The sequence below is a fragment of the Trachurus japonicus genome, chromosome 13 (assembly GCF_045865225.1).
Source record: "Trachurus japonicus isolate A0001 chromosome 13, Traja_1.0".
NCBI lineage: Eukaryota > Metazoa > Chordata > Actinopteri > Carangiformes > Carangidae > Trachurus > Trachurus japonicus.
This window is the reverse complement of record NC_140919.1, coordinates 24414475-24441680: the sequence shown is the minus strand read 5'-3', so window position 1 is coordinate 24441680 and position 27206 is coordinate 24414475. Positions and strand designations below refer to the sequence as shown.

Here is a 27206-nt window from a genome sequence, read left to right as displayed (position 1 = left end):
CAGCGGTGCGTGCTGCTGCTGCTGGCTGACCGCGCGCGCCGCGCTCACTGTCTCTCCTCATCTCGCGCCACCTCTCTGCTGCCCAGCACTCACACTCCGCGCGACGACCCAAAAAAAAAAAAAAAAAAAAGACAGACGCGGGCGACAAAAAGCCGAGAGCGGGGAGAGCGGCTCGGGGAGTCTAAGTGGAGTGATGAGCGGATGATGCGCGGACAGTTGGTTGGCAGACAGACAGACAGGAGAAGCGCTGTCGCAGAGGACGAGGAGAAGGAGGAGGAGGAGAAGGGACGGAGGAGAGAGGGAAGCGGCACACACATCTGGCGTGACTTTGGGCATTTCTCTCCGGCGAGAGTGTGCAGAAAACCAGGAGACGATGCTACGCTCTTCGGATGCCAAAATTCACTGCGCGCGAGAGGAATAATTAACATGTGTCGGAATTACCGTGGTGGACTAACACGTTGCGTGTGCTTGCGACATTTGTCATTTTTCCTCTTTTGCAATTTCGCCACTTAAAGCAACATCTGCTGCAAAATAGTTAGATTTTTAAAAAAAATTTTTATTTATTTATCCGAAGCATCCCTCTGGAGATTGTTTGGCTTCCTATAGGGAGCAGGTTGGATTTGTTTTGGGGGCAAAGCAGGACGGTTTTTAAGAGGCGATACCCTCCCCCCTTACATAAATGTTTGCGTGCCGTTAGTGCTCCAGTTCTCGTCGACCCCCCCCTTCTCCCTCTGAATAGGTTGCTGAGTCTCACACGCAGACACAGACAGACCTGGACATTACCTCACGCGTACATACACACACACAACTCATATGCATTCATAATCACATAGACGGACCTTACCCCCCTTCACCCACCCAACCCTCACCCCCCACCCCACCCTCCTCCTCCTCCTCCTCCTCCTCCCCCCTCACAATCTGATGACTCCCCGGCGTCGAGGTGGACGTGGTACGGAACCGGCTGTAGCATCATCACCATTATCATCACCACCATCACCACCACCACCACCATCATCATCACCACCATCGTCGTCCTCAACACTACCACTACCATCATTACCATCCTCCTCCTCCTCTTCCTCACCATCACCACCACCACCACCACCATGTCCTCGTCGTCGCGCAAGATCTCCTCCGAGTCGTTCAGCAGCTCGGTGGGCTCGGACTGCGGGCTCGAAAGCCCCGGGGGAGACGGAGGGGATGGCGGGTTGGAGCCGGCGGAGGAGAGCCGAGGCTGCCCCTTCTCCTCCTTCCCCTCCTCCCACAGAGCGCTGCTCTGGAACGGCCGCAGCCTGGCCGAGAGGTCGGCGTGCCCGGCGGGCGAGGAGCAGCTAGGACCCCACAAGAGGGTCACCAGGAGGAGACGGGTGAACCTGGACTCGCTTGGGGAGAGCCTGAGGCGACTGACCTCACCCACGGTAGGCACCCACCATAAGGTCTGGAGAGCTTGACTCTCCCATCAAGAAATGAAGAGTTCATTTGCAAAAGCAGATAACTCCGTTTTTAAATTAAAAAAAAAAAAGTTTAATTATTATTTACACCAGGTGATATCAGTCAAACCAAAGTTGAGTGGCTTTGACCAAGGAGATGTACAAAAACAGATGTAACTCAAAACAATAAAGCTTTATTGAAAACAACACTATGTAAAGAATAATTCAAAAACATCAGCTCTTTTTTTTCCCCAAAATGGAACTTATCTGTTTTTGCAAATTAACTCTTCAAATATAATTCAATGGTCCTATAAAAAGTTGCATTGCTGGTATCCAATGGTTCCCACTTAAAGGTGAAATGTATAGCAAATATCTTATTACTATGTAAATTCAAATTCTCCCAAAAAGTTTAAGAGCATTCGTTTGTAAAATGTGTCACAAAAATATATATTTCATGTCTGTTTTTTTTTTTTTTTAACCTGTGTACAATTAGAGCATCTGTTCGTCCTCAGATGATATGCAGTAGTAAACAGTCACTGGCCAAACAGCCAGAGGCTAAAGGCTTTCTCCAGAGTTCACAGGAACACAGCATTTGATAGCATGGGAAAGGGCAACATTCAAACTCGACCACAATATTCTTCAGAAACCCAGATGATGTCTCATATCATGATATGATGATACAAAAAAACCCCCACAACTCTTCATTCCTCTCTCCTACCCTGATTCATCTGGCAGATTATATAATAAGTATGTTGTTGTGAGCAAGAGAGAGAGAGAGAGAGAGAGGTACCCATGCCATGTCTGTGTACATGTAATGATGTGAGGAGTGTGACGAATGAGCCTGTTTCTGTGTTTGTGTGTCTCGGTTCTATCCGTGTCTCAGTTGTATTACAGGCTGTAATGTAATAAAGCAGCTATTAGAACTGAGTGCAATTGTGATAGATGGCGTGTGATTAGGACATTTGCGATTGGAATTTGATTGCATCTCCTGTAATGTGGCTCCCACTATGTAGCTGCTCAACAATAAGATATAGCTGGAAGTAGACGGATAGACAGACAGATGTTCAAGACGGAGACAAAACAGAAAAGCCATATGAGATGGGACATAAACTTTCACAAGAATAACTCATATATTGTCTTAAAGCACCTTCATAATCCAGTGATATTAAGCTAAATGCCCATTACGATTATGTAGTTTCAAGACTTCTTGCCATCACCATTTCTCAGTAACTGTTCTTTTTTCCTACCAAGTGGATTGTTCTCATATTTTATTGCATCTTGTAAAATGCAAAGTATTATCAATAAATGTTGCTCCAGATTAGAGAATTGCACTTTAAAAATAAAGTCAAACAAATTGACAGCAGAAACTCATGTTTTCTAACCATGACATTACATGAATGATGCCACAGATGCCACGGAGGTTACTGACCTGACCTCATTTAGTCAAAACCATACACTGTTAAAAGGGATGGACGCAGCCTCTGTAGAGTCCTACATGCTGTTTTGAAGCTCAGAGTGGCTGTTCTGTTTTTTCCATCTTGCAAGTACCCGACTACATCAGATCCTGCTCAACCTAAAAATGGGTTCAGCTAAGACTTCAGTGCAAGCATAAGCTCACCCTATTGTCATACAAGGTGACATGTCCTCAGTTATGTTCATTTTTAGGCCTTAATGAAATGCATACATATTTAAATACCTAAACTAGACCTGATGATGGCCATGGGGGTAATGACGGCTAAAATCTCTGGTGTGATTGATGTCAGGCTGGACTGTATACTCGATACTACACAGCTGAGAAAGCACGTTGTTGTTTTAACTAAGTCAGTTAACAAGCTGAAACAAGTTTGATTCAGCACCAGTGGCCACAACGTAACTATATTCCATTTCCAGCTGAACTAACAGCAACACGAACTACAGTATTAGGCATGAATTCAACTTCATGTATACTGGGAGTTCAAACTAATTGGAGGGGGTTTCAGCTGTCTGTTGGACCCTGGATAAATCCCCTTTAGAGAAACTTTCCCCCAGCAAAACTGCTTGGGCAGTAATAGAGCTATGTGAGGAGATTGGATACCTTGACGTATGATTACACATCCATGAGAGGATAAGTCATGTGTCCATTAGAGCAGCTCAAGAATAGGTTATTTCTTTATGCAAAAGTCTAAATTGAATCTGATAACCTCCTGCTCTATTGGAGATCTCAAAATTGGCCCCATATTCCTTCAACTCCCCCCATGCATAAGTCACAGCATTGTAATTCATGCATGGGGGGAGTCGAGATGTGGATATTTAATTTGTCATTTCTGAGCAATTTCAATTTTAGCTCCAATTTTATCACTGAATTCCAAAATATTTCAGACAATAGTCTGACAGTAGTTACCACATTCAGGTTGTGGGCTACTAAGTGAAAGTGAGAAAACTCCTGACTCCTGCAGTGGTACAGGAATTTGTCTAAAAAGTCACAAATAGCATCATGCACATCTTAATGTATTCATCCTATGATCACCTATAGAATCTAAAGATCAATAGTTAAAGCTGCTCTGCTTCATGTTTGGTGTGAACCCCGGAGAACAATATCTCCCTCTCTGGCTTGCCTTAATGCTCTTCTCGAGTCACTTGTGCTGTCTGTGGGTTTCATACTGGACTTCTGGCACATTATGAACCAGAGTCAGCTGTGATTGGTCGGGCATGGTTCAACAAGAGGCAGTGTCAGTTAAGACAACCCAACCAAGAGCTGTAAGCTTTTAGTATGGTGTTGATTCTCAGTGGTACCGGCTGCATTAGCAGTGAGTATGCATTGCTGTGAGCCATTTTTAACTTTTAGTTCATGTAATCTTTATTCTATCAGAGACAGAGACAGAGATGAGTTAATGGGTTGAGGATTAATGATGCATTAATAGATAAATAAGTATTTTTGGTGCGCAAGTGATTGCTTCTGATCTAAGAGTTTTGATCTCACATATGTTTCAGGTCTATTTATGTTGGTTCCCCAGATAATAAGAGCACTGCTGTGTTTTCATTAGACTACAAGAGGTTGTGGGAATAGATTTCTCCAAACTGCAAATTCTCAGACCCTGTGGTCCCATCCCTGGGAGAAATAGATGTTGTAGATAAATCAATATAAGAGAGCAGTAAGTGTAACAGTCAGTCTTTTTGCTGCTCATGCACAACCTTGCAAAAAATAATGAAATTCAACATTTAAAAATCTGAAGTTAGTGTATATTGGAGAGGGCCAGTGAGTGGCAACTTCAGCTCTCAGCTGCAGCTCTTACCGGCCCTGATCTTTAATAGAGCTGGGAAAAAATACGGCAGAGTGAACACTTGAAGACGCGTTACGATCACACTCGATTGTGATGATATTCAGCATTTGCATGTGGGCAATGTTTGGGATGTGTGTGTGTGTGTTCACATGTGTTTATCTGCATAAATGCATGGATCTGTTTGTTGAGATGTGATTGCAATTACAGGTATCAACTGGGCACAAATTGAGCCTTTTTAAAAATGTAAATATGTGAGGGCCATTATGGTGATGTGCTTCGGTCACAAGGACAGGGAAAGGGTAAATATCCAAGGTCTTTTTACAGCTCTGAATACATTAGTACTGGCTGCTCCATCAAAACAGTTAATTGCTGCCATAAGTAGGTACATACAGAGGCACTCACTCACTCACTCACTCACTCACTGTTTTTTAGCTTTTTAATTCTCAGTCTGTCTCTTTGATACACACACACAGTGGCTGCGTGTAGTGGCGGTGTCTTTTGTTGACTGCAATGGACCATGACAGAGCGAACAGAGCATGCTCTCTGTGGTTGTCTTCAACCTGACCACACTGACCCAGAAGCAACAACAGACACATAAACACACACGCACACACACACGTGTGCAAACATTCGTTTTCTCCCTCCCTCCCTCACCATTGTGTATACACGTGGAAGGTGGCCATTAGCTCAGTGACCTGTGACGCTGATCAAAAGGACCTGAGTGTTGGCCACAAGTATGAACATTGTTATGAACAAGTTAAGCCTGTGAATGTGCTTGCGTGTGTGGTAAATCCACGTTTGTGACAGTTTTATAAAGGAATAGACCTGCCTTGTTTTATGGCTGGATATAGGGTTAAGTCATCAAACACAACACTCCTATGATATGTGTGGTCCTGGAGATACTACCTACTACCAGATATGTATATTTCTTTCAACACAATGCCATTGAATGACCAGTAAATGACCACCGAGGTGGTATTATAAGGTTTTCCGGCCTAAAACCTTAAAAGAAAAAATACATTTGAAAATAAATCATTGTTTCACCAGTTGGTCAGAATTTACATTCATTTTTTCCAAAGCAATTTACACCCTATTTAACCTTTCCAGAGATTAGCAGCTAGATAGTATATGGCCCAATCAGGGTAAAAATATTAACCCCTGCCATGGCTGCATTATATCCATATAACAGACAACAGCAATAACTATTTTCTTTGTACCTGCTTTATTATTTACCCGCTCTCTTACAGAGAGGCCTGATGCGTCTCGTGCTGGGATTTATCTTTCGAGGTCTCATCTGGTGTATGAGTTTCTATTTTCTTTAGTGGTGGTGGCAGCTTTCCAACTGTGCTGGAGCACCACTACCTACTGCCCTGTGACCATAGACTACGCCGGTTCATGCTAATAGAAATTTGGAGGAGGAAGAAACAATAAGAGGAGCTAACAAGTGTGTGTACAGTATGTGTGTGTGTCTGTTTGTGTTGGAGAGAATCAGTCACACAGACAGACAGAGAAGGCAGATTCACCTACTATAGGGAAATGTATAACTCAGCATCACATGGAAAGAGAGTAATACAGAGCAATAAGGGCAGGGAGTAACGGTGAGATTCTGCTCCTCTACCCAAGTAAAGAGACAGAGCAAATAAGAGAGACAGAGTGGTCTGGATAAAAATGATGAGAAAGGAACATAAAGTAGAAGTGCATGTCAAAAGAAAGAGCGCTTTGGAGAGTTCATACCCTATTATTTGCATAATTGAGTTCATATATATTCATTGGCATTATTTAGTTGCTCTCAATGTAGCTTTAAAGACTCATCCCAATTACCAGGCGATGTTGATTGGTCTTTTCGCTGCTAGCCATACCCAACCACCTAAGCACGTTTGTGTGTGTGTGACTGAGTGAGATTAATGTGCAACAGGGTACGGAGTTGTGTGTGTACAGTAAACATGCCAGCGATAGTAACAATGCAGACTAATGATGATGTATGTGTACAGTGTGTTTGCACATGTGTGCGTTTGTGTGCTGATAACAATTTGTGCCTGTGTGTTTGGTCGTGTTGTAGAGTCTTGTGTGCACACACTACAATGTGCAACCTCGGTGGTAAATGGTTAGCTGATTCAAGGATGCAGTTAGAGGGGACTTTCATGAGAAAACACCATTTCTATTGTTACACATGCACACAAGCATACACCATAGATATTGACACAAGTGTGTAACTGGGGAACAGAGCGCTCAGGGGTAACAATACCATTTTTTTTCCTACAAAAAATGCCCATCTTGCTCCTGTTGTTGCAAAGTTGATGTGAGGCTCACTGTAGAGAGAATGTTTTCATATCAGCAGGTGATGTTTCAGTTGTTTCATTCAGCATAAAGAGAAAACATTTGTATTACTTTGTCTAGTTGGTTAGCTACAATATGACGCCTGAACTAACTCTATTAACCTTTGAAATCTGAGGGAACTACCACGATCTGTCGCACTTCCCCACTTTCTTCTCACACACACACACACAAAATCACTCCTGTATCTGTCCGGGAAGGGCGGAGGCCCCCCCCCGAATTACCTCTCCAGCTGGCACACTGTGTTCTAGTCTTGTCACTACAGCACAGAATTTGAGCCACATCACAGATAATCACATTGGGCCCGCCCTATTAAGCTTAGATAGACAGCAACATAAAATCCGCCAGCTGCACACATCCACACATGCAGAAATGATTATTATCACCAGTAATTAAAAAAAAAATCCATACCTTTGGAGGGCAAAAATATGAAAGTCAAATGAAAAAAACAAAACAAAATGTTCTTTTTCCCCAAAAATTTCACAGAGGGACTCAATCATAATTCAAAATGTATTTATATAGGCCTATAAGATATATTTGCCAAGTGTACTTTTTTACCAGGAGCCTGTGGTCTTTGATAATTAAGATAAACATTTTTCGTAAGAAACAGACACAGCACAGGCGCTAATAAAAACAGATGGCTGTGTTCTTTTCCAAGTGTCCCAAGACATGACCGTGAGACTGTGCGTTCTTAGTTTGACATGTCAAAATGTCTTCTGTGTTTCGCCTGCAATAACACTTGACGTGACATCACAGAAGGGTTGATGGTTTGTTTAGATGTGAGTCACACTTGCCTAAACCTAAACAGCAATAATTATCGAAACCACGACCAAACAAAAATATAGGATGTTGATTGCGTTATGGATTTAGAGGTAACCAATTACAGTGTGATTTTCTTAGAAGGGATTTGCAGGATGTGTGCATTATTGAACCTTGTAGGTGCAACAAATGCCCGGATAAATGCACATTCACGCTAATGTGCGCACACTAACGTGTTCACTTCTTCCTGCAGACACAGACTGTTCAGGAGGCCCTACAGCGAACTCTACACTTCTACAGACAGCAGGAGATCAGGCAAGACTGTCTCCCTCATTTGCCCTGTGCTTCTCTGACTGTTGTCCTCCTTTATCAATGTCCATATACTCAGCTCTCTCCATGTTGTCTTGGTGTCCACATCACCCAGCCTCTCCCCCATGGCCTTTTTTATTCTTCTCACTTCTCGGTCAGTCAGTCTGTCTATCCGTCACACATGCACAGGCAAACACCTGTTGCATCTCTGTGAGCCTGACACCGACACTCTCCTTGTCTCCCTGTCCTCTCCCTCTCTTTTTCAGCCACAAACACACTCAGAGAGTCAGACAGACACATTTTATAGACACACTCCTTCACCTCTTGTTTCTGCTTCTCTCTCACTGTCCCTCCCTGTCAGTAAACAGTAACATTGTCCATGAAGCATATTGCATTCAAATACAAACACTGGGTTGGAAACTTTTCTATTGGAAATTTTTCTGCTTTTCATTGACTATTTTTACTCTTCTTGATTCTTGCACACTGTAACATAGTTCTTGATTACTTAAAGCAGATGACATGTTCACACACATTACTTTATTGTGCAGGGTGAACATTTTTCTCTGGCCTTCAGCATTGTAGCTTCAGGCTTGTAACTAACACAAGTTTCTGTTTGTATCTTTTGGGATATGACTGAGTGAATTACCAGAAGTAATACTTCATCCTGTGTCCGTGTGTTTAAGGCTTGTGCTAATAGAAACTTTTTATGGTATAAATATCTTGGCCAATGTTATTGTGAGTTGCGATGTCTCTATAAATCTGAAAATAAATAATATTCTCTCTGTTGGACAAAATGTGTGTGGAATAAATCTGCCCAGAGAATTGAGAGAGCTTCCTTGTTACTATTCTTGAGACGACTTTCTCTTTGCAGGTTTCACTGTATTTCTAATTGTGCAGCCAACACAGTAGTGAATCTGCTTATTGACCAGCTGATGAAAGTGTTGTGTCGCCCGATTCACAAAAACACATAATGTAATTATCTGGTATTTAGCCATTCAGATTGTGTCTTTGAGATTTTTGCCACCACAATGATTTGGATGTGTATGAAAATCTCAGCAGCATCAATTCATCTATTTTCTTATATAGAAAATGCTGCTGACAAGTTGGCTCCTGGTAAATAGCCTATGAATGCCTTATTAGCTTGTTCTAATATCAGGATCTCATCGCTAATCATGGCCTGTGTACGTGTGTGTGTTTTTGGTTTGTGTCTTTGACAGGTGTCAAGAAGTTGACAGTGAGGGGCGGCAACGAGAGAAGAGAGAGGAGAAGTGTCCGTTTCTTGAAAATTCTGGTTCAGAGGAAGATGTCCTGCAAATCCTACAGTACATGGCCACCATACTGGGTAAGTACTGTATGTAAAGTTTGCACGTATCAGTATGAGAACTGGACAGCACGGAGGGAGGGGCTTCATACACATCTGCTCTACTCTATACGAGTTAATGTGGTTATGTTTTGTGTATACATTTAGAATACACCTCTAATACCCTTTTATTATGGCTGTATTGTTTTTTTTTTTTGTTATTACAATATCGTACTGTACTTTGATTCTGAGTTGAGTTTTTTTGGTCAAAAAACTGACAAGATGCACTGATTGGACCAAAAGGTGTAGGCGGGAAGCGATAGCTTATTGTGCCCTTTCTATATAAGAATTGCATTTACATAATGAAAATAAAGAGCTTAAAAAATAAAAAAACAAAAAATAAAACCAAACACGACTGGACAGAATTAATATTATGACTTGTATTTGCAAAACAAACGAGAAGACTAAGTAGTAGAACAGACAAGCAAATTCTACAATGCGTCATGTTCATTGGTGTCAATAATATGGGATTTATTCATTTTTTAAAATTGGTAGATTGAGCTACAGTTTTTTAATTCATGATCAAGGTTTTTCCACAGGTTTATTCTCTTTATGGATATACAATGACTTTTCATACTTGCATAGCTTTTTTCAAAGATTCCAAATTATGGCTCTCTCTCGGCCTAAACAGCTCCTGGACACAGCGCGAAAGCAACTAGTTATGTGCTTTATACATAGTGACAGCGGTTTTAAATTTCACTAGGTGATGTATTTTTAAGGCGTTTAATTTAATAAAGAGTGAGTTTGTTGGGTCGAGGTAGCCTGCTTTGGAAACAATTCTTATGACTTTGTTCTGAAGTAGACATATTGGGTGTATGTTTTCTAGGTGTTCTCCCACTTCCAGACAATACATACAGCATGAGGGAGCAATACAATATGTAGAGAGATTTCTGGTCTAATATAGCTTTCAACTGTGTCCAGGACCTGCTCCAGATTTTTTCCTGAACAGTGCAAACAGAATGCAGTTCAGGTGTTGCCATGTCTCACAAACATCATTTATGTACATTATAAACAGCTTTGGTCCCAGTACTGAGCCTTGCAGGACTCCATGTCTAACTTTTCTCATTTCTGAATTGACATGGTTTATACTGTATGTACATATTGGTGTCTTTCTGTGAGATAGCTGTTGTTGTTTTTTATTGCATAACAAGACACCAATAGCTTCTCTCGTTTTCCAGCTGTGCATGCCCCTGAGTCTTAGTATTGTTTGGTTATTTGTGTGCAGACACTTCTATACTTCTACACACACAGAGCAAACTGGAGAGGCTACACCTCTAAAAAGGTTGTAGACAAAAAAAGAGAGATACAGTATCATGGCCTAGGTAGAGTACATGCAGACACAAATATCCGAGCATTAAGACATGCAAAAACACACACCACACACAAAATGACTCACTCTGGAGGCTTCTACTTTCACTCTGGAGGCTTTCACACACACACTGTCCCGGTGAGTCACCCCTTACAGCTTCGTCCTCCCTCTGTATCATCTAAGATCTCTTCCTGCCTCTATCTACATCCCTTCACCTCCTTCGTGTCCTCCTCCTCTTTCCTGCTTCTTTGTTGTGCTGAGATCTCACCACTGCATGAACTCTACACTGCCACTGTTGACTATGTTCCTCAGATATCTTCTTTTCCATCTCCATCACTCTGCTTTTCAGCTTTCCACCATGCTCTGCCTTCTCTTTCTTTGTGTCCACCTGCCTTTGCCTACTGACCATCCTTTCTTTTTTCCCTCTCTCTTTACTTTCCTTTTCCCTGTCAGTCTCTCTTGAGTTGTGAAACATTTTAAAAAGGCATTTAAATGAGTAAAACCCAGAGCAAACTTGTGGTATGTTGTCCATTCAATTTGTGCATGCAGTATATCGTATAGTATATATATAATTATAGTGTCTGTTTTAGTAGCTTGTTACACAATTAACAACTGGGACAGCCGTGAGTAAAGCAGAGCTGACTTGATGCAGTGAGTGTATCCATCCATCCATTAATGCTGCTTATCTGGGTGCTAGTTGTGGTAGCAGACATTTCTCCCCAGCCACATCCTCCAGCTCTTCCTGAGGGATCCTGAAGTTACCATGGCCAGATGGGAGATATATGATCCCTGCAGCGTGTTCTGGATCTGCCCTGGGATCTCCTCCCAGTTGGATGTGCCTGAAATACATCCACAGGGAGGCATCCAGGAGGTCTTAGTACTGAAGAAGGCATCTGTGCCCATACCACCTCAGTTGACTGCTGTCAGTTCAAAAAGCAGCAATGTATCTCCAACATTGAACTTGAATGTTTTTGATGTTTCCAACACAGTTTTGGATTTTGCTGCCTTTTTTTTTTTGGATTCAGGTTTTATTCATATTCATGTCAGTTTTAATATTTTGCTGTAATCCTTTAATCCCATTTTTTTCCTCCGTTATTATTCATTCAGTAGGCATGTGACATGATTATCTTCTCTTATCAATATTCATTGCAAGGCTTTGATCTTTGATTACTTTGATTTTCTGTGGTTGATATGCTCAGCTTTTCTTTTGCTGAAAATCTTGGAGCAAAGGTAACATTAGGTTTAATTTAGAAGGCAGCTGGAATGACATGTTATTATATACAGTACATTAAGTGGGCCAAGCACTTAAAGCAGAAGTAAGTGGTCCGGTCGTTTTCGCTAATGCTGCGTTCCAGGCAGGCTTTTGAAATCGTAAATTACAGCTTCAAGTCACAACTTACGACTTTGTAGCGTTCCAGGCAACCCACTCGTGTTTTTCCGACCTGTTTTACCGGTGAAAGTCACTATAACGGCCACTCGTAACTTCCGACCGGTGAACTCGTACCAGATCGAACTGGTACCACTTCACGGTCGGAAAAATACGAGTTTCCTTGAACGCACCATAACAGTCCTCGTCCCTACGTCGCCACATTCACGGCGTTCCTTGGCTGCACACACAGCCCTGCATGCCGTTCTCTCTCCTCATTGGATAAAAACTGTAGGATACGATAAATGTTTTCTCTTCGGCTCAGAGCAGAGCAGAGTGACTGACAGACCCGTGTTTCAGTCCAAACACTCTATGTAAGTGATTGCTGTCGGAAGATATAACTATTTAAGACTTATATTAACACAAATATATCACTTACTTCTGCTTTAAATGATACTGAACGACAGCAAAACAAGATGCAAGTCTGCAGAATGGGTCATGGCATTCAATCATACTGTGGGTATTCTTTATGTTTTATTGTGTATTCCTGTCTGTGATGTTGATGGTTTGTGTGTACCCTCAGTGGAGTGCAATCCTCCATCACTGACATTGGTGTTTTTGTATTGCTCTCTCCTAGGAATACCATTCTGTGAGCTGCGGGAACATTTCGGAGAAGAGTTCTTTGGTCTCTGCTTTGAAGAAAATGAACGAGTGCTTAGGGCCGTAGGTGGCAACCTCCAGGACTTCTTCAACGGCTTTGACGCTATTTTGGAACACATTCGCACCTCCACAGGGCGCCGTGCATCCTCTGAGAGCCCCTCCTTCCAGTGCAAGGATCCCCTCGAGGAGGAGAAAGGGAGAAGGAAAATGGACAAAGTTGGAGAGAGAGGTGGAAGAGGGAAAGTGTTGCTTCTTCACTGTTTCAATCCTGCTCCTGTTGTTGGATTGGTCATGCCAGGGTTGATCAGAGCTGTTGCCAGACGTATCTTTCATTCAGAGATTGAGGTGGAAGAGGTGCCACCTCTAACTCCCTTATTGCCCAATGAAGATACAGAACACGCAGATGGTGACTCTGCAACCCCCACTCCGACTGCTTCCCCCACTGTTTCACCCCCCTCATCCCCGTCCCCTCCCTCTCTTTTTCCGACCACCGTCCCCACAGTTTGCTTGTCCTTCCAAATCCAGGAGATAAGCCCTCCTTCCCTCTCTTCCCTCCCAAACTCTGATTCAGTGAGCACCAAACGACCCCCTCTCTCCCTTTCCACCAACCCCAGTGATCTGCGCATTGGCCTGGCCACGTTTTGCCGTGCCTTTCCGTTCCACCTCGTCCTGGGGCCTCGCATGGAGCTACTGCAGCTGGGAGAGGGACTAAGGAGACAGGCTCGCATTGAGCCTCACAGGAGCCTCTCGTTCAGGGACTGTTTTGAGATTGTCTCACCCAAGATGGAGCCTTCGTTCCAGGGCATCCTGCTGAGGCTGGCATCCCCATTTACCATCCGTACCAGGCCTGATACCACGCAGTCTGGCACCAAGGAGAAGGTAATGATATCATACTTAACAGATGACATTAGCGCGTCTGATCCTATACTTATTTTCGCAGGAGTGGTAAGAGCCGCATTATGCCAGAGAAGAGGTGCTTTGCGTGATGTCCTATGCAACCATTTTGAAAATGAAAAGTATTTATACTTGATCCAAATGGCTGCACTCCAAGGCAGAGTGAAAAGCCGTCTGCCATAGCAAGTGGTTATGAGATCGTTTAGAAATGGTGGTAATGGTGGAAGGCATTGATAGTGTTTCACTTGATGCAGTGCTCAATTGGCTCAAAGCTGGTGTGTATAATGGATTGTGGGTTTTGTAAAGTTACTGGAATGGCAGGACACACAGATACCCAATCATCTGACATCAGAAACGTGTGGGGCTCCATGCTCAGTGTTGTTGCCTTTTGTTAAAGTTTCGTTGTAGCACCTTCAATAAAAATCAGTCAGTTTACTGTACTCTGTATATGCCGTATGTGTTACATCACAGCCGCAAGCCAGCAATGTTTTTACAGGAGTGAGGTTTGAATTGGTTCCAATTTGCCAGAAACAATTAATCAATTGGAGTTGTATGCTATATCCAGTTCTTTATTGATTGGATGGTCTCCGCAGGCTGTCAGTGACAGCACCAAACATCCTGATGCTAAACAGAACTGACAGAGAGGAGATTGATCAGCCCAGCCGCAGTGCTCTGCTGTGTGTCTTTTTGTTTGTGTGAGTGAGCTTGGTCTTGAGCTTTTTAAGTCTAGATTTTAGGTCTAAAAGAAGAAATCTGAAGATTTTCTTTTTAATTGCTCCTGTTTTGCAGTAGTTCTGTCTGTCCCCGCATCACCACGGCAGCGTATAATGGGAGCAGACTGATCTTACGCTGTTTAGGCTGTTTATATCCCACAAAACCACATTTTTTCCCACAGAGAACGTCAGATGGCTATTCAAACATACACCGAGGGGTTTGTTCACTTCAAGCAAGCGAACATGTTTGTAAATGGAGCTGTAATACAAAGTCTCGCGAAGTCTCAGGTGAGAGTCAAGTTGACACGCTCAGTATGTTTACAGGTAGAATAAATATATCCAGACTTACTGTTACTACTACGAAGACGTTGTGGCTCTGAGGTGATATTCCTTTGTTGATAAAACAAAGGGGAACGCTTCAGACGTCCTGTTAGCCGTCAACTTGACTCTCACGTGAGACTTCGTATTATAGCCCCGTTTACAAACATGCCCACTTGCTTGAAGTAAACAAACCCCTCGGTGTATAAATTGTGGTTTGAGGGATGTACTGTAAAAAGCCTAAACAGAATAAGATCTAACTGCTCCCATTCATTGCTGCCGTGGCGATGCGCGGACAGACAGAACTACTGCAAAACACAAGCAATTAAAAAAAATCTTCAGAATCCTTCTTTTAAAATATAGCTCCAGGTTGAATTTGCCTGGAATTGTCCTTTAAGTCCCACACCAAAAAATAGGAGCACATTTGAACTAAAAAAAAGTGCTATATTCATAGATGCATAATGTGGCCCCTTGGGAACAGATCTTTTATCTGCCACAGAGGCGTGAACTAGTTCCTGGTAGTTTTGCTTACAAGTTTGAACTAATTCATCCTGAGCTGTAGAGTTATTGAAGAAGCACACTGAAGCAGAAGTTATTTGTCTACCACTGCAGAGACTGTGCTAAACACAAACGGTGCCGTTGGTGGGTGGGTGGGAAGCTGATGCAGGATCATCTGCCTGCCTCTAACAACTCCTATACCCCCTCCTCAGTTATGGGAGTGCTAAAAAAATAATGTAGGTTTCTCAATAACAATAAACAAATGTAATTCTAGGATACAAATGGAAGTATAAAAACTCCCTCAATAACAGATACTCTAATGTTCTTTTATGGTGCAAATGCTAATGATGCAATTCTTAGCCACTCTTTTACACAATTCCCCAACTGAATTATTTAGTCTTTTTTTCATATGCTCATGCCCATCCTCCGTCTTCCGTACCTTGTCTAGCTTGAGGCTAGTCCTATGCAGGAACAAGATGAGATAAGGAGTTAGAGTGGTCTTATAGTCTTATATACAAGAATTGTTTGGCTGTTTCTATGCACACCTATGCTATGCTTGTTTGCTAATGCAAGCAAAGAAGAACTATGAGTAAAAGGGAGGGTGACTATGAAGGATACACTATAGGTCTTGGAGGGTAAGGTGGTAATCCTTATCTTTTCAGAAAGTGACTTCATTTTTCTCATGGCCTTGAAACAAAAAATGGCTCACCAACTAGAGAGGTAAAAATGATATTATTTTCATATATACAATGAACCACACCAATGATCTACAGCCAAAAGCAATGTCTTGTCATGGCTTTCTTTATTTTGCTTCCTTGTCATAGTACTTTTTGCACTTTGTCTTAACCCAGATATGAATATAGAAGCTGTAGCAGCTAGCATCCTCACACTGAAATCAAAGTGGAGACAACAGATCTATGTGTCTATGTACTTATTGCATTCAGCATTTGCAGATTATGTCTAGTAATTTGTTAGAGGCAAGATGCATACAGTGCTGTAGAGTATGTTTTATGTTCAAAGGATAATAGAGTAGACAGTACGCTTTGTATAAATATTTTATCCAAGCATATGCTGCAAAGGATAACTGTCCTCATCCATTTTTAAGGATACAACTAATGATCAATCAGTACTAGTGAAAAATGTATAAAAGTCACCAAACTCAAAAATGATGTCTTTAAATGTTTTTACCTAAATTCAAAGACACTCTGTGTGTCAGAAACAAATGGTTTGGTCATTGTTGCTTAAAAAATGACTGACATTATGATTCAGTAAATGAGTTGGCAAGTCGTTCTCCGCCAGATCACTAATCAATTGATCAACCAATGTTGCTGTTCTGCTATTTTTATTGTTAAAAACATGTTTTACTATTTTTTTAATGTGCAAATTACATTGCCTATGTTTTGTAGTCATAATTAGGAGTTGAAGTCAGCGTGCAAACTCGTGAGCTATGAGAAAATGTTCGGTGATGATACTGTATGTCTGAGTGAACATCACAATGGGCTCAGTCATTTGGGCTCCTCTCATGAAAGATGTTTGAACTGCAGGGTAAAGGTTAATGTTTCAGCTTTGTGCACACAGAGCTCTAATTGAATAATTTTGGCCTTGCATTGGCCAAATAAATCAATCCCAGGGTTGTTTTCATTTATTTGAATAGGTGACAACAACAAAGCACAACTGCATTATGGTCACAGATTGTAGGCTACACACATGCAGAAGCACATCACAATGTCCACAGTCCACATGCCCTCAGGAGCAGCATTAGGATTTCCCTCTTCACAATCTGACCTTGACTAATAATACTACACTTCCTTTCGCTTCTTTTATGTTGTTTCTGTCAACGTGTCTCATAAATTCACTGTGTTCTCTCTCCCTCTCTTTTACTCGTGTTTATCTTAGTTTTCTTGCATTTTCCCCTCTTCCCTCTACATTCAGAATGTAAATTAATTTGAAAAGAGTTATATGCCAAAAAAAAATGCTTCTCTTTTATTTCTCCTCTCCATAAACTGGTTCCACTTCTCTATTAGAGTTCCCCGACAAGACACTGCTTTTTCTGTTTCACCTTATATGTTAGCTACTTTTGAGGAGAATTGCACGGATCAGGTCACTCACAAGTATGTATTGTGCTGGATCTGCAGGAACATTTTTTCCCGGTTACTTACTCAAGTATATCAGTTTTGCATTTTAAAATGACATGTTTTCTGTTCTGTATTTTGAGGAGATGAAGTGCAGTTGTACATTTAGTGTAAGCCTTCATACAACATGAGGTTTCATATTTGAAGAGCTTACTCTTGTTTTGCAAGGACCTTTTCTTTCAATTTTATTGATTACATTGTGCACAGCTGTTGTCATTAAAACAGTATGCATGAATGGCACTCAAGAACTTGTATTTTTTTATGAGGTTTCAGTTCTTGCCTTTTTAGATACTCGATGCTGCTGTCTGATTCTGTACAGCGGTCTGTCTCACCTACATGTACAGCCCACTGGTCAAAAAGGTACTTCAGCACATTCATGCTGGTTTCACTGAGTCAATTTAGCTGCCTTTTTTGATTCCATTTTGTGTGTGTCAGCAGTGCTGAGGCGCTGCTTAAGTTTAAGCCAGACACTGCCTGCGAGCTCCAAACACCATCACCTGGACACTTGTAACAGTGCTACAGTGTGTGTTTGTGGACCAGCGTGGGCGGACATTGTTTTTCTTCCTCTTTGCCATATGAATCTTTTGTCACCTGAGCAGAGAGGCAGAAAAAAGGAGAGAGAAGGAGAAGGACGGGCTGACATTTTCACTAGAAAGGGCAGCGAGAGAAGGCGACAGGCCAAGGTAAAGAGGCCACTCTCCCCTGTGCTGCACTGTGTGTGTGTGTGTGTGTGTGTGTTTGAGTGGCCTGCAGTGGTTTTTCAGTTTGACTTCGCCCAGGGACACGGGCTGTGCAAGAGATGTCCAAAGACCCACTGAAAAGGTCAAATTGCTTATTTCTGTCTCTCTGCTTGGTATGACCGCTGTGGTCAACACATAGGGGAGTATACACAGGGTGCACTGTCAAAAGCTCTCCTCTCTAACCACAGCACACTCTCATTCACCATTTCCTTCGCACTACACTTTCTTAAACCTCTTGATTTTGACATATGTCAGCCAAGTTTTAGTATAATTCATCAAAGTTCACAAAACCGATGGAACTTAACAGTAAATGCCTGGAAAAGCAATTTCAACATGACAAATTAAGTGCTGAGTGGAAAAAAACTCACAGATTTACAGTCTGACTTGGTGGAAGTCAGTTATTTTTGATATACACAAGACTTGTATTGTCAGTCGTAATACTTGAGATATGAACAGCTTCCTTACTCTTTACTGGGGCTGTGGATGTAGATTTACTTGGATGCTGATTTTTTTTCTCTTAAGAATAAAAGGGAGAATAAGACAGAGAATCCATGAATCACAACACCTGCCTACACAGTAGGCTAGTGATGCTGTTGCTGTAAATAAGTTCCCAGACTCTTTGGGTCAACGAGTCATATTTCTGGTTAGGATCAGTGTTTTTTACAGTAAGCTCCTTAAGTCAAAGTGAACAATGAGTGTGGAGTGTTAGATGTCAGAGCAAACATGTAGCGAGAGCTAGAGCCTAAACCTGCAGCTGTTGTGGCCTCAGCAGATTTTCAGTAGTTGTTGACATGCTTTGAGTATTCAAATACAAATCCTGGTCTTTTTGTATACTCCATGTTCACGCTTGTAAAAGATAGAGTTTGACAAGAAGGGACTGTGAAGACTGTCAAGGCCAACCAACAAATCTGCACTGTCACACATAGTTAACAAATGCTACTGTATTGTATTTGTAGGCTGTCTGATTGAGGTTTGTTTGTGCGTGCATGTGTGCACCTGCGTGTTGCGAGTACAAAGGGAATCTTGACATTAGCACCACCTTTGATCTGTTTTGAGATAAATCACTGCCGTGATGGTTTGTTTGTTTAGTGGAGGGTGCTTTGAAAACCACTGCCCCCTCTGCCTCTGCCTACTCTTGATAGATTCACAAAACAGAGCAGATAAAAATACAAGTGAAGACAAAAAGTGAAAAAAAAAAAAAATTGCTTTTGGCTACAGTCGGCTAAAGTTGGCTTGGTTTATGATCACTTCAACATTGGCTAGATTAGCCAAAACTGATGCATTTACAGACGTTTTGACCAGTGTGTACTCCTTCTCACAAGCTGATATCGCCTCAAAATATAGTAGAATAGTAGAGAAGTATTAGTAGTATGAGAACTTTTAAGTTTGAAGTTTTTCTTCAATAAAACAGTACAAGTTATCTGTGAGATTAGAAATCACAGGCGTAGTGTGTGCACCATCCTTTATCAGTTGCAACTTGACTTTTATTTTTACTATTATTATTATTATTATTATTGGTTTAAGGACATGCACGTCATCTAAGTGTTGTGCACCAATATCTGTTGTACATTTTCAAGATGCTAGCAGCCTGTCTATGATTCTGGTCCACTGGTGGATGCCTTTAGACGTTAGCCATGACCAATACAGTAGTAGGTAACACACAGTATGAACAGAACTGAGTCATGGAGATGAATCTGTTAAGATTTGTTAAGCGTGTTACACTGTGTGTTTATTTCAAAAAGACTCACACCAACCTCTGATACAGCAGGTGCAGGTGTGATTTTCTTTTTAATGTGACATCATCAGCATTTTTCAGCTTCAACTGACTCGATCTCTCTCGATCTGAAACAGCAAAGCACAAAGACACTTCATGTCCTTGTTCCTTCCGCCTGGTGTGTGTGTATGTTTACTTTTTTTTTCTTCTAGGCTACATGCTGTGTATGCATTTGTGGTCGCGTTTGCGCACATGCTTTATTGTGAGAGTGGGATGTACTGTAGGAGTACTGCACGATATAGCCAGGGTCTGACAAGATAAGAGCATTGCAGCATTTCTTTGTGTGTGTGTGTGTGTGTGTGTGTGAGAGAGAGAGAGAGAGGGATGAGAGAGGCTGACTCATTGACTCTTTGCTGCTCAGTGCTTGTTCATGCAAATGAGAGTCTGTTGACATGCAGAGTCTGCTCACAAAAGACAATCCATTAGCTGTTGGTTCCACCTCATGCTATCCTCCCCTCCATCTCTCTCTCTGGTACCTCTCCTCCATTTTTCAAGTCCAGTGCATCTTCTTCTTCTTGCATGTCCGTCTCTGGTCTCCCCCTCTCTTTCTGCCTCTATCTCTATCTGTGGCCACTTCCCCTCTCTTCACTTCTTTTCATCTACCCTCAGCTCCCCGTTGCCTGTGGCGGTAGTAACCTGAATCTGTTCATTTTGATAATCTGTAATGTGTGAAATGTGCACATCACCATGTGTGCTGCTGCTCAGCTGTTACTGGTACAAGGCACAAGAACATTTACACAGATTTATGCATTGCAGCATAAACCTTAAGCATGCATAAATACAAAATATGCAAACTACTTAGAGTCAGAAAGGAAAGTCTCACCTCTTCAGGACTGCAGCCATCAATAATATTCGCTGTACAAGTCACGAAAAGAAGAGAGTTTGGGAGCGAATCTTTGACAAATAAAGAACTGTTAGTTCCCTTCTGACCTCTCAAGCTCTGGAAAAATTTGCTGCGGTCTGGATGTAGTATTTTTGTGAAGATAGTTTTGATTTTGTTGTCTATCCAGTGTAGGGTTTAATTTTTCCATTTGTGCATTTGTTATCTGGAAAAAAAAATACTGGTGAAACGAGAGTGTTTTAACCAGGCTGCCAAGGACACAAAGGATAAAATGTATAACTTTTTCCTGGTCAAGCCTTACAGACACAATGTCCTCATGTCCTGATATGTCACATTATTAACATTCTAACATGCATCTTATCTGTGAATGTTTCTCATCGTTACAGCTGCGGAACAACCTTGAAAAAATGTTATCTCCTTACACGGTGACCTTGAACACATGCTCAGTGTAATAACCCGCTGTTATAATAATTACTACTACATTGTACTGGACAAAAAAAACGCTTTCTGGTCTTGTCTCTAGGTCGAAACCTGGTTTGTGGTTGGACCACCTATGGTCCTCAAATCCTGATTTCATAATTGTAAACTTCGGGAAAGACAGACTGTCTGTCTATTATTTTCTCAGTGCAGTATAATATACAGTCATAGTAAGAGTGAAAGTTGGGAAACCAGAGTGGCTCGATACATCAGTACCATCAGTCAGTAAGTCAGCCAGGGACATTCACCATTATAGGTCTGGTCCTGTTGTTACAGTCCCCTCAAAATGACTCCCTAAAGATCAATCATGTATTATTACTGTATTGCTGTTTCTCTCTGAATATTTAAATATATATATTATTATTATTATTGTCTCATTGGGCTGTCATCACTTCTACAGTGTTACTGTTTCTCTGTTGTTTTCCCCATTCCTTCTCTCTTTTTTCGTTCAGCCGTCCCACCACACTTTCTATATGTCTCCCATCTGTCTGTGTTGTTTTCTTTTTCCTAACCACTATCTTTTTGCCCTGCTTTCACTCACCTCCTCTTTCTCTGTGCTGGGATGGCAGGAGATGTAGGCAGAAGGAGCGGAGAGTGCTGAGTTAAACAGAGACGCACAACTAGGCCAACACAACTGCCTCCAGGGATGTGCGAATGTGTGTGTCCATGTATGTTTGCATCCGTGTGTGTGTGTGTGTGTGTGTGTGTGTGTGTGTGTGTGTGTGTGTGTGTGTGTGTGTGTGTGTGTGTGTGGCAGAGTAAGACAGAAAATGAGAGTGACAGAGAAACAGAGACAGACACATAGAGTATAAGGTAGTGAGACACTGGCATAATTATACATACTGTTCATGATCAAAAAAGCTACAACAACAGCTGTTGGATGGAAATTCAAACCTTCACTTTCTGGCAGTGAAACACTAACAGAAAAACAAAGCAACACAAAATTAAAAGGAGGACGCAGGATGGTTTAATGAAGCTCCTGGCCTCTGGCAGGATCCGTCTCTTGTTATGCTGTGATGCAGAGCAACTGAGGCACTGCAGTGCAAACAGAACACCGACTTGTCTGGACTTCATAGTGTAGTGAACTTTGCCTTACGTTGGGTTTAAGCTTGGCCTCATTAGACATTGTTCCAGCCTGCACTTTTTTAGTAACAGTGTACCTACAGTAACCTTTTTTCATGTGAAAAGAAGGATAGAAGGATGCAAGAGCCGCACAATCTTTATTGCTGGTCACACTGCTGCTGTACTACATTGAGACAAATTGACCTTCAACAAATAATTATCTAACCTGTAACTGGCTGATCCTCCTGCTACTGCACATATCAGTTGTTTGAAAGCATGAAACAAATCTCCACTGTTTTCACCACCATGCCATGTTGGATGGCTCAGAAAATACTGAACCAATTTGCTCTAAACTTGGTGCAAGGAAAGGACATGGGCCAGGGAAGAACCCATTACATTTTAGTACTGTTGGCTCTAAGATTTAAAAAAAAAAAATAATAATAATCTTAGGACATAATATGGATCTTGATGAAAAAACAGACATATTTATGGTGCAACATCTGTATCTACTGTATGTGATGCAAATCCAGATCATAACCCACATGGATAATGGTATAGAGTTGCTTGGTCCTACCTCTCGCCATCATTGTTAATAACATTATTCTCACCAAGGTAAATGGTAAACTCAATGAAAATGGTGAAATGAAGCCATAAAAGCATAAAGCTGTCATATGTTTCCCAGTTGGACTTCACTGGAGCATGTTGCTGTATTCCCAGATGATGGTTGTAAGAAAAGTTACATAAACTGGAATTGTACTCTTACTGTAATTTGTAGTTTTAGCCTCACCTAAATGTTTGAAGATTAAACTTTTCTCATATTCTGTTTACTGAGTTAATAGACATATGAGAGAGACCGAGTGTGGATAGATAACAGACACAATAGCGTAGATGTATAAGCAGCATCAGACTATGTTATTAATTTTGTATCTGGCTTCCCCTTTACAGTCTCCATGGAGATGGTTGATAGTAAGCTCACGTTCTTCCACACAGGCCTATATACACTGAATCACACCAAGTTGTGTTTCAGGGGATGGGTGTGTTTTGAACTTGGACCCTGCAGATTGTACGCTGCATATGCGTATATGTTTGCATGTGTGTTTATATATATGTATGTCAGTGTAGACAGTCAGAGGCAGTGTGTGTGTCTCCCTGCTGGATGTATATTCTGTGTGTTGTGTGTAGGGAAATACTGAGTGTGTGTGTGTGTGTGTGTGTGTGTGTGTGTGTGTGTGTGTGTGTGTGTGTGTGTGTGTGTGTGTGTGTGTGTGTGTGTGTGTGTGTGTGTGTGTGTGTGTGTGTGTAGATGTAGATGTAGACTGTATGCATTATGCAGACCTAGGAGAGCCTTGTGCTATAAATAAAACAGGGCTGCAGTGTGCTCACTGGCGGAATAATCTATCTGACACTATGGAGAAAAAGAGAGAGAGAGAGAGGGAATGGGGGAGACAGGAAGAAAAGGAGCTTGGTGGGAGAGAGAGAGAAGGGAAGGGGGGCAGGGATGTAAGACAGGTGAGGATAGAGGGAGAAGGGAAAAGAGAAACTCAAGAAAAGGAGGGAAGAGGGGCATGTAGGGAAAAGGAGAGCAGTAGCTTATCCACAGGGCCTCAAGCAGAGGTAGTTAGCACCATGAAACAGCAAGGAGTCATATCCAAACGGGCAGTAATGTGTTTCTTCAACATGTCCTTGGGTAATCTGCCAAACATGCCTGTTTCAATCTCTCTCTACATTATCTGCTTGGAGTTAGAGGTACAGTTCTCCTCACACCTGTGTTAAGCAGGTCCTGCACATATTTTATCATGCTCAAGTGCTTCTGAGCAAAATGTCAAGAAGCTAATGAAACACATTCTTATTCAGATTGTTCAGATCCTACTGGATATAATTCTGCAATTGCTTGCTGCGGTCGTTCATAAATATATCATCTCCTAACAAAAATAGCTGCACTTAACTGACAGGTTTGATACTTAATTTGCTCCATCCCCATTCACATTTACATTCTTCACTGATTACAGGTTAAGTAGGTCACCAGTTTACCCAGTTTCCTTTTCTTTCCCATTAATTTCTCTGCTTGTTAGGTCATGGAACTGAAGGGTCAGATGATCCATGTGCCTGAGTCCTGCTCTCTGATGTTTCTGGGCTCGCCACGTGTGGATAAACTGGAGGAGCTGATGGGCCGGGGCCTCCATCTTTCAGATATTCCTATCCATGATGCTACACGAGACGTTATCCTGGTGGGGGAGCAGGCCAAGGCCCAGGATGGCCTGAAGAAGAGAATGGACAAACTTAAGGTAGATTGGTTCATTGCAAAATTTGGATCTATTTGTTTGACGTTAGGGGAAAAAAAATATTCTTATTCTTCTTTGTAACATTTTTTTGCTTGTTTGTGGCTTTGTGACAATTTATTTTGTTTTGTTTTATTTGTTCGGATCCCCATTAGCTGCGCACTAGAGCACCGCTAGTCTTCCTGGGGTCCACATTTAAAAGCAGTACATTCAAACATACATCTACAATCACAACACGAAATAGACAAGACAAGTCAACAAAAACTTACATTAAATCTGCACAATCGGATTGCCATCTACATCAAAGAACGTATGTAAAATACTCTAATGTACAGTGGTTATAAAATAACATAACATAACATAACATAACATAACATAGCATAAAATGAAATAAAAGGGTAACACAACTGAAAATGAAATTAGCAACTACTAATAGTTTGCAACAAACACAGAATGCCCCCCCAGCGCCCTCTTCTTACGTCAGCTGCCATGCCATGGGTTCAGAGTTGGTTGAGTTCTTTTAGGTTTACAGCAGACACACACAGAAACCAAACCAAAAATACTTTAAGGATGATGACTAATAGTCATTGTCCACTATGATCTATGGTGAGAACCTGTGACCACAATACTTAAAACAGTGAAAATAAACATCAGTGTGTGCATCACCGTTTTCAGTTTTCACATGTGCGAGCCCACCCTCTGATGTTAAAACCAATATCATCTGGCAACTTTATGTGACCAAGTAGTGTTTATCCCCCCCTTGTGTTTTTGTATTTCTGTATATGTTTTTATTGATTGAAAAAAATTAAGTTTAAAAAAAAAAAAACCCAATATCATCATCTGTAGTGAGTGGTTAAAGGGATACTTGACCCAAAATCGATAATTCACCAATTTTCTACTCACCGTCATGCCAAGGAAGGGTTCGGAGAACTTTCAGAGTCATCAAAACACTTTTGGAGTTCCAGGGGGGTCCGGCTGGCAACGGATTCATATAATGGCAGCGAATAGAGCTCACTTTTGAATCGTCCAAAACACACTATGAAACATCCAAATACCTCCATACTGCTTGTCTGTACTGACCCAAGTGTCCTGAAGCCGCCACATGAAAAAGTTGTTTGGAAAAAAATTATTTGATCTCTGTTTTTAGCCTTGTTGTAGCAGTAACTCCCAGTGGCTCTGTTGATGTTTGTGCACATGCAGGAGATTTGCTGCAAGATGTTTGTTCATCGTTGTAAACCACTGATGTAAACACCAAAGAACATCTTGCAGGCTAAAGGCTAAAAACAGAGATCAAATTAATTTTTGTCGCGGCTTCGGGACACTTGGTGTCAGTACGGACGAGCAGTATGGAGGTATCTGGATGTTTCATAGTGTGTCTTTTGGACAATTCAAAAGTGAGCACTATCCGCCACCATTATATGAAAATCCGTTGCCAGCTGGACCCCCCCTGGAACTCCAAAAGCGTTTTGATGACTCTGAAAGTTCTCCAAACCCTTCCTTGGCATGACGGTGAGTAGAAAATTGGTGAATTATTGATTTTGGGTGAAGTATCCCTTTAAATCTCAGGGTTGCCTGTTTAGATCCATTCTGGCTGTGAGATCGTCACGCCTGGGACTTGTTCTGATAATTGTCTTTCAAAGTGCCCTTGAGCAAGTCACTGAGTCTTGACCCAATCCTGTGCATCTGCTCGCTGCATCACTCCCTCACTGCAACTGCTCCCCCGGGCCTCTGTTATAAATAGCTATATTTTAGTCGACGTGCCTGCTTGAACAATGGTATAGCACAGCATCAGATGGGCTTGGCATTAAGAAGCTCGCCCACAGACACTCAGAGCATATGCAGATACACTATCAAAAATAAATCAAACTAATACACAACTACGTTCACGCACACCGGGAGGTTTAATTTGGAGCAGTACTACTCCCACATCTCAGCATTGTTGTCATCAAAAGCAAAGTAACAGAGAACAAAACCTCTTAATCTCCCTTTCTTCTATCCTCCCCCAGGCCACATTAGAGCGGACTCACCAAGCACTGGAGGAGGAAAAGAGGAGGACTGTGGATCTCCTTTACTCCATATTTCCAGGTGATGTGGCGCAGAAACTGTGGCAGGGTCAGCCGGTGCCCGCTCGCAAATTCGATGACGTCACCATGCTGTTCTCGGACATCGTGGGCTTCACTGCTGTGTGTGCCCAGTGTACACCTATGCAGGTCATCTCCATGCTGAACGAGCTTTACACGCGCTTCGACTACCAATGTGGCATCCTGGATGTTTATAAGGTCAGTGGGAGGGCAAAGATGCACACATTGACTTATTGATTTATTCAATGCAGTAATACCTGTTGACAGGTTTTCTACACTCAAACAAACTGGGATTGCCTGAAAAAATGTCATGGCTTTAGTGGTTTATGTGGAAACCTGTGTAGAATGAGGTCATCGAGTAGTAATTGTTTTCCAGGAAGTGACAAGTTTCCTATCCCTCGTGTCTTTAAAGGGGTTAGCACTTTCAGATAATGTGTGCGTGTGTGTTGTGGAAAAAGTAACTGATTAATGGCCAGTCTGGGAGCTTAACAAAGATGTGTCAATATTGTCCATCTGACAGTGCAGCTTTGGGCCTAGCTACAGTCATCGCCGTACTCTGCTGTCTCTTCATCCTCATCTTTTATTCTCAAATCACTTTTTTTTCCTCTTC

General features: G+C 41.9%; 1 protein-coding gene across 1 annotated transcript in view; it reads left to right on the top strand.

Annotated features, from left to right (window-relative positions):
- The window catches only part of gucy1a2 (guanylate cyclase 1, soluble, alpha 2), a 41181-nt gene continuing 13975 nt past the window's right edge, over positions 1 to 27206 (top strand). Inside the window, exons 1-6 of the mRNA XM_085795505.1 lie at positions 1 to 1418; positions 8037 to 8098; positions 9310 to 9434; positions 12765 to 13666; positions 24309 to 24521; positions 26522 to 26794. Coding sequence (XP_085651631.1) covers positions 1107 to 1418; positions 8037 to 8098; positions 9310 to 9434; positions 12765 to 13666; positions 24309 to 24521; positions 26522 to 26794 — 1887 coding nt within the window. The 5' untranslated portion in view covers positions 1 to 1106. The remainder of the gene's footprint in view (positions 1419 to 8036; positions 8099 to 9309; positions 9435 to 12764; positions 13667 to 24308; positions 24522 to 26521; positions 26795 to 27206) is intronic.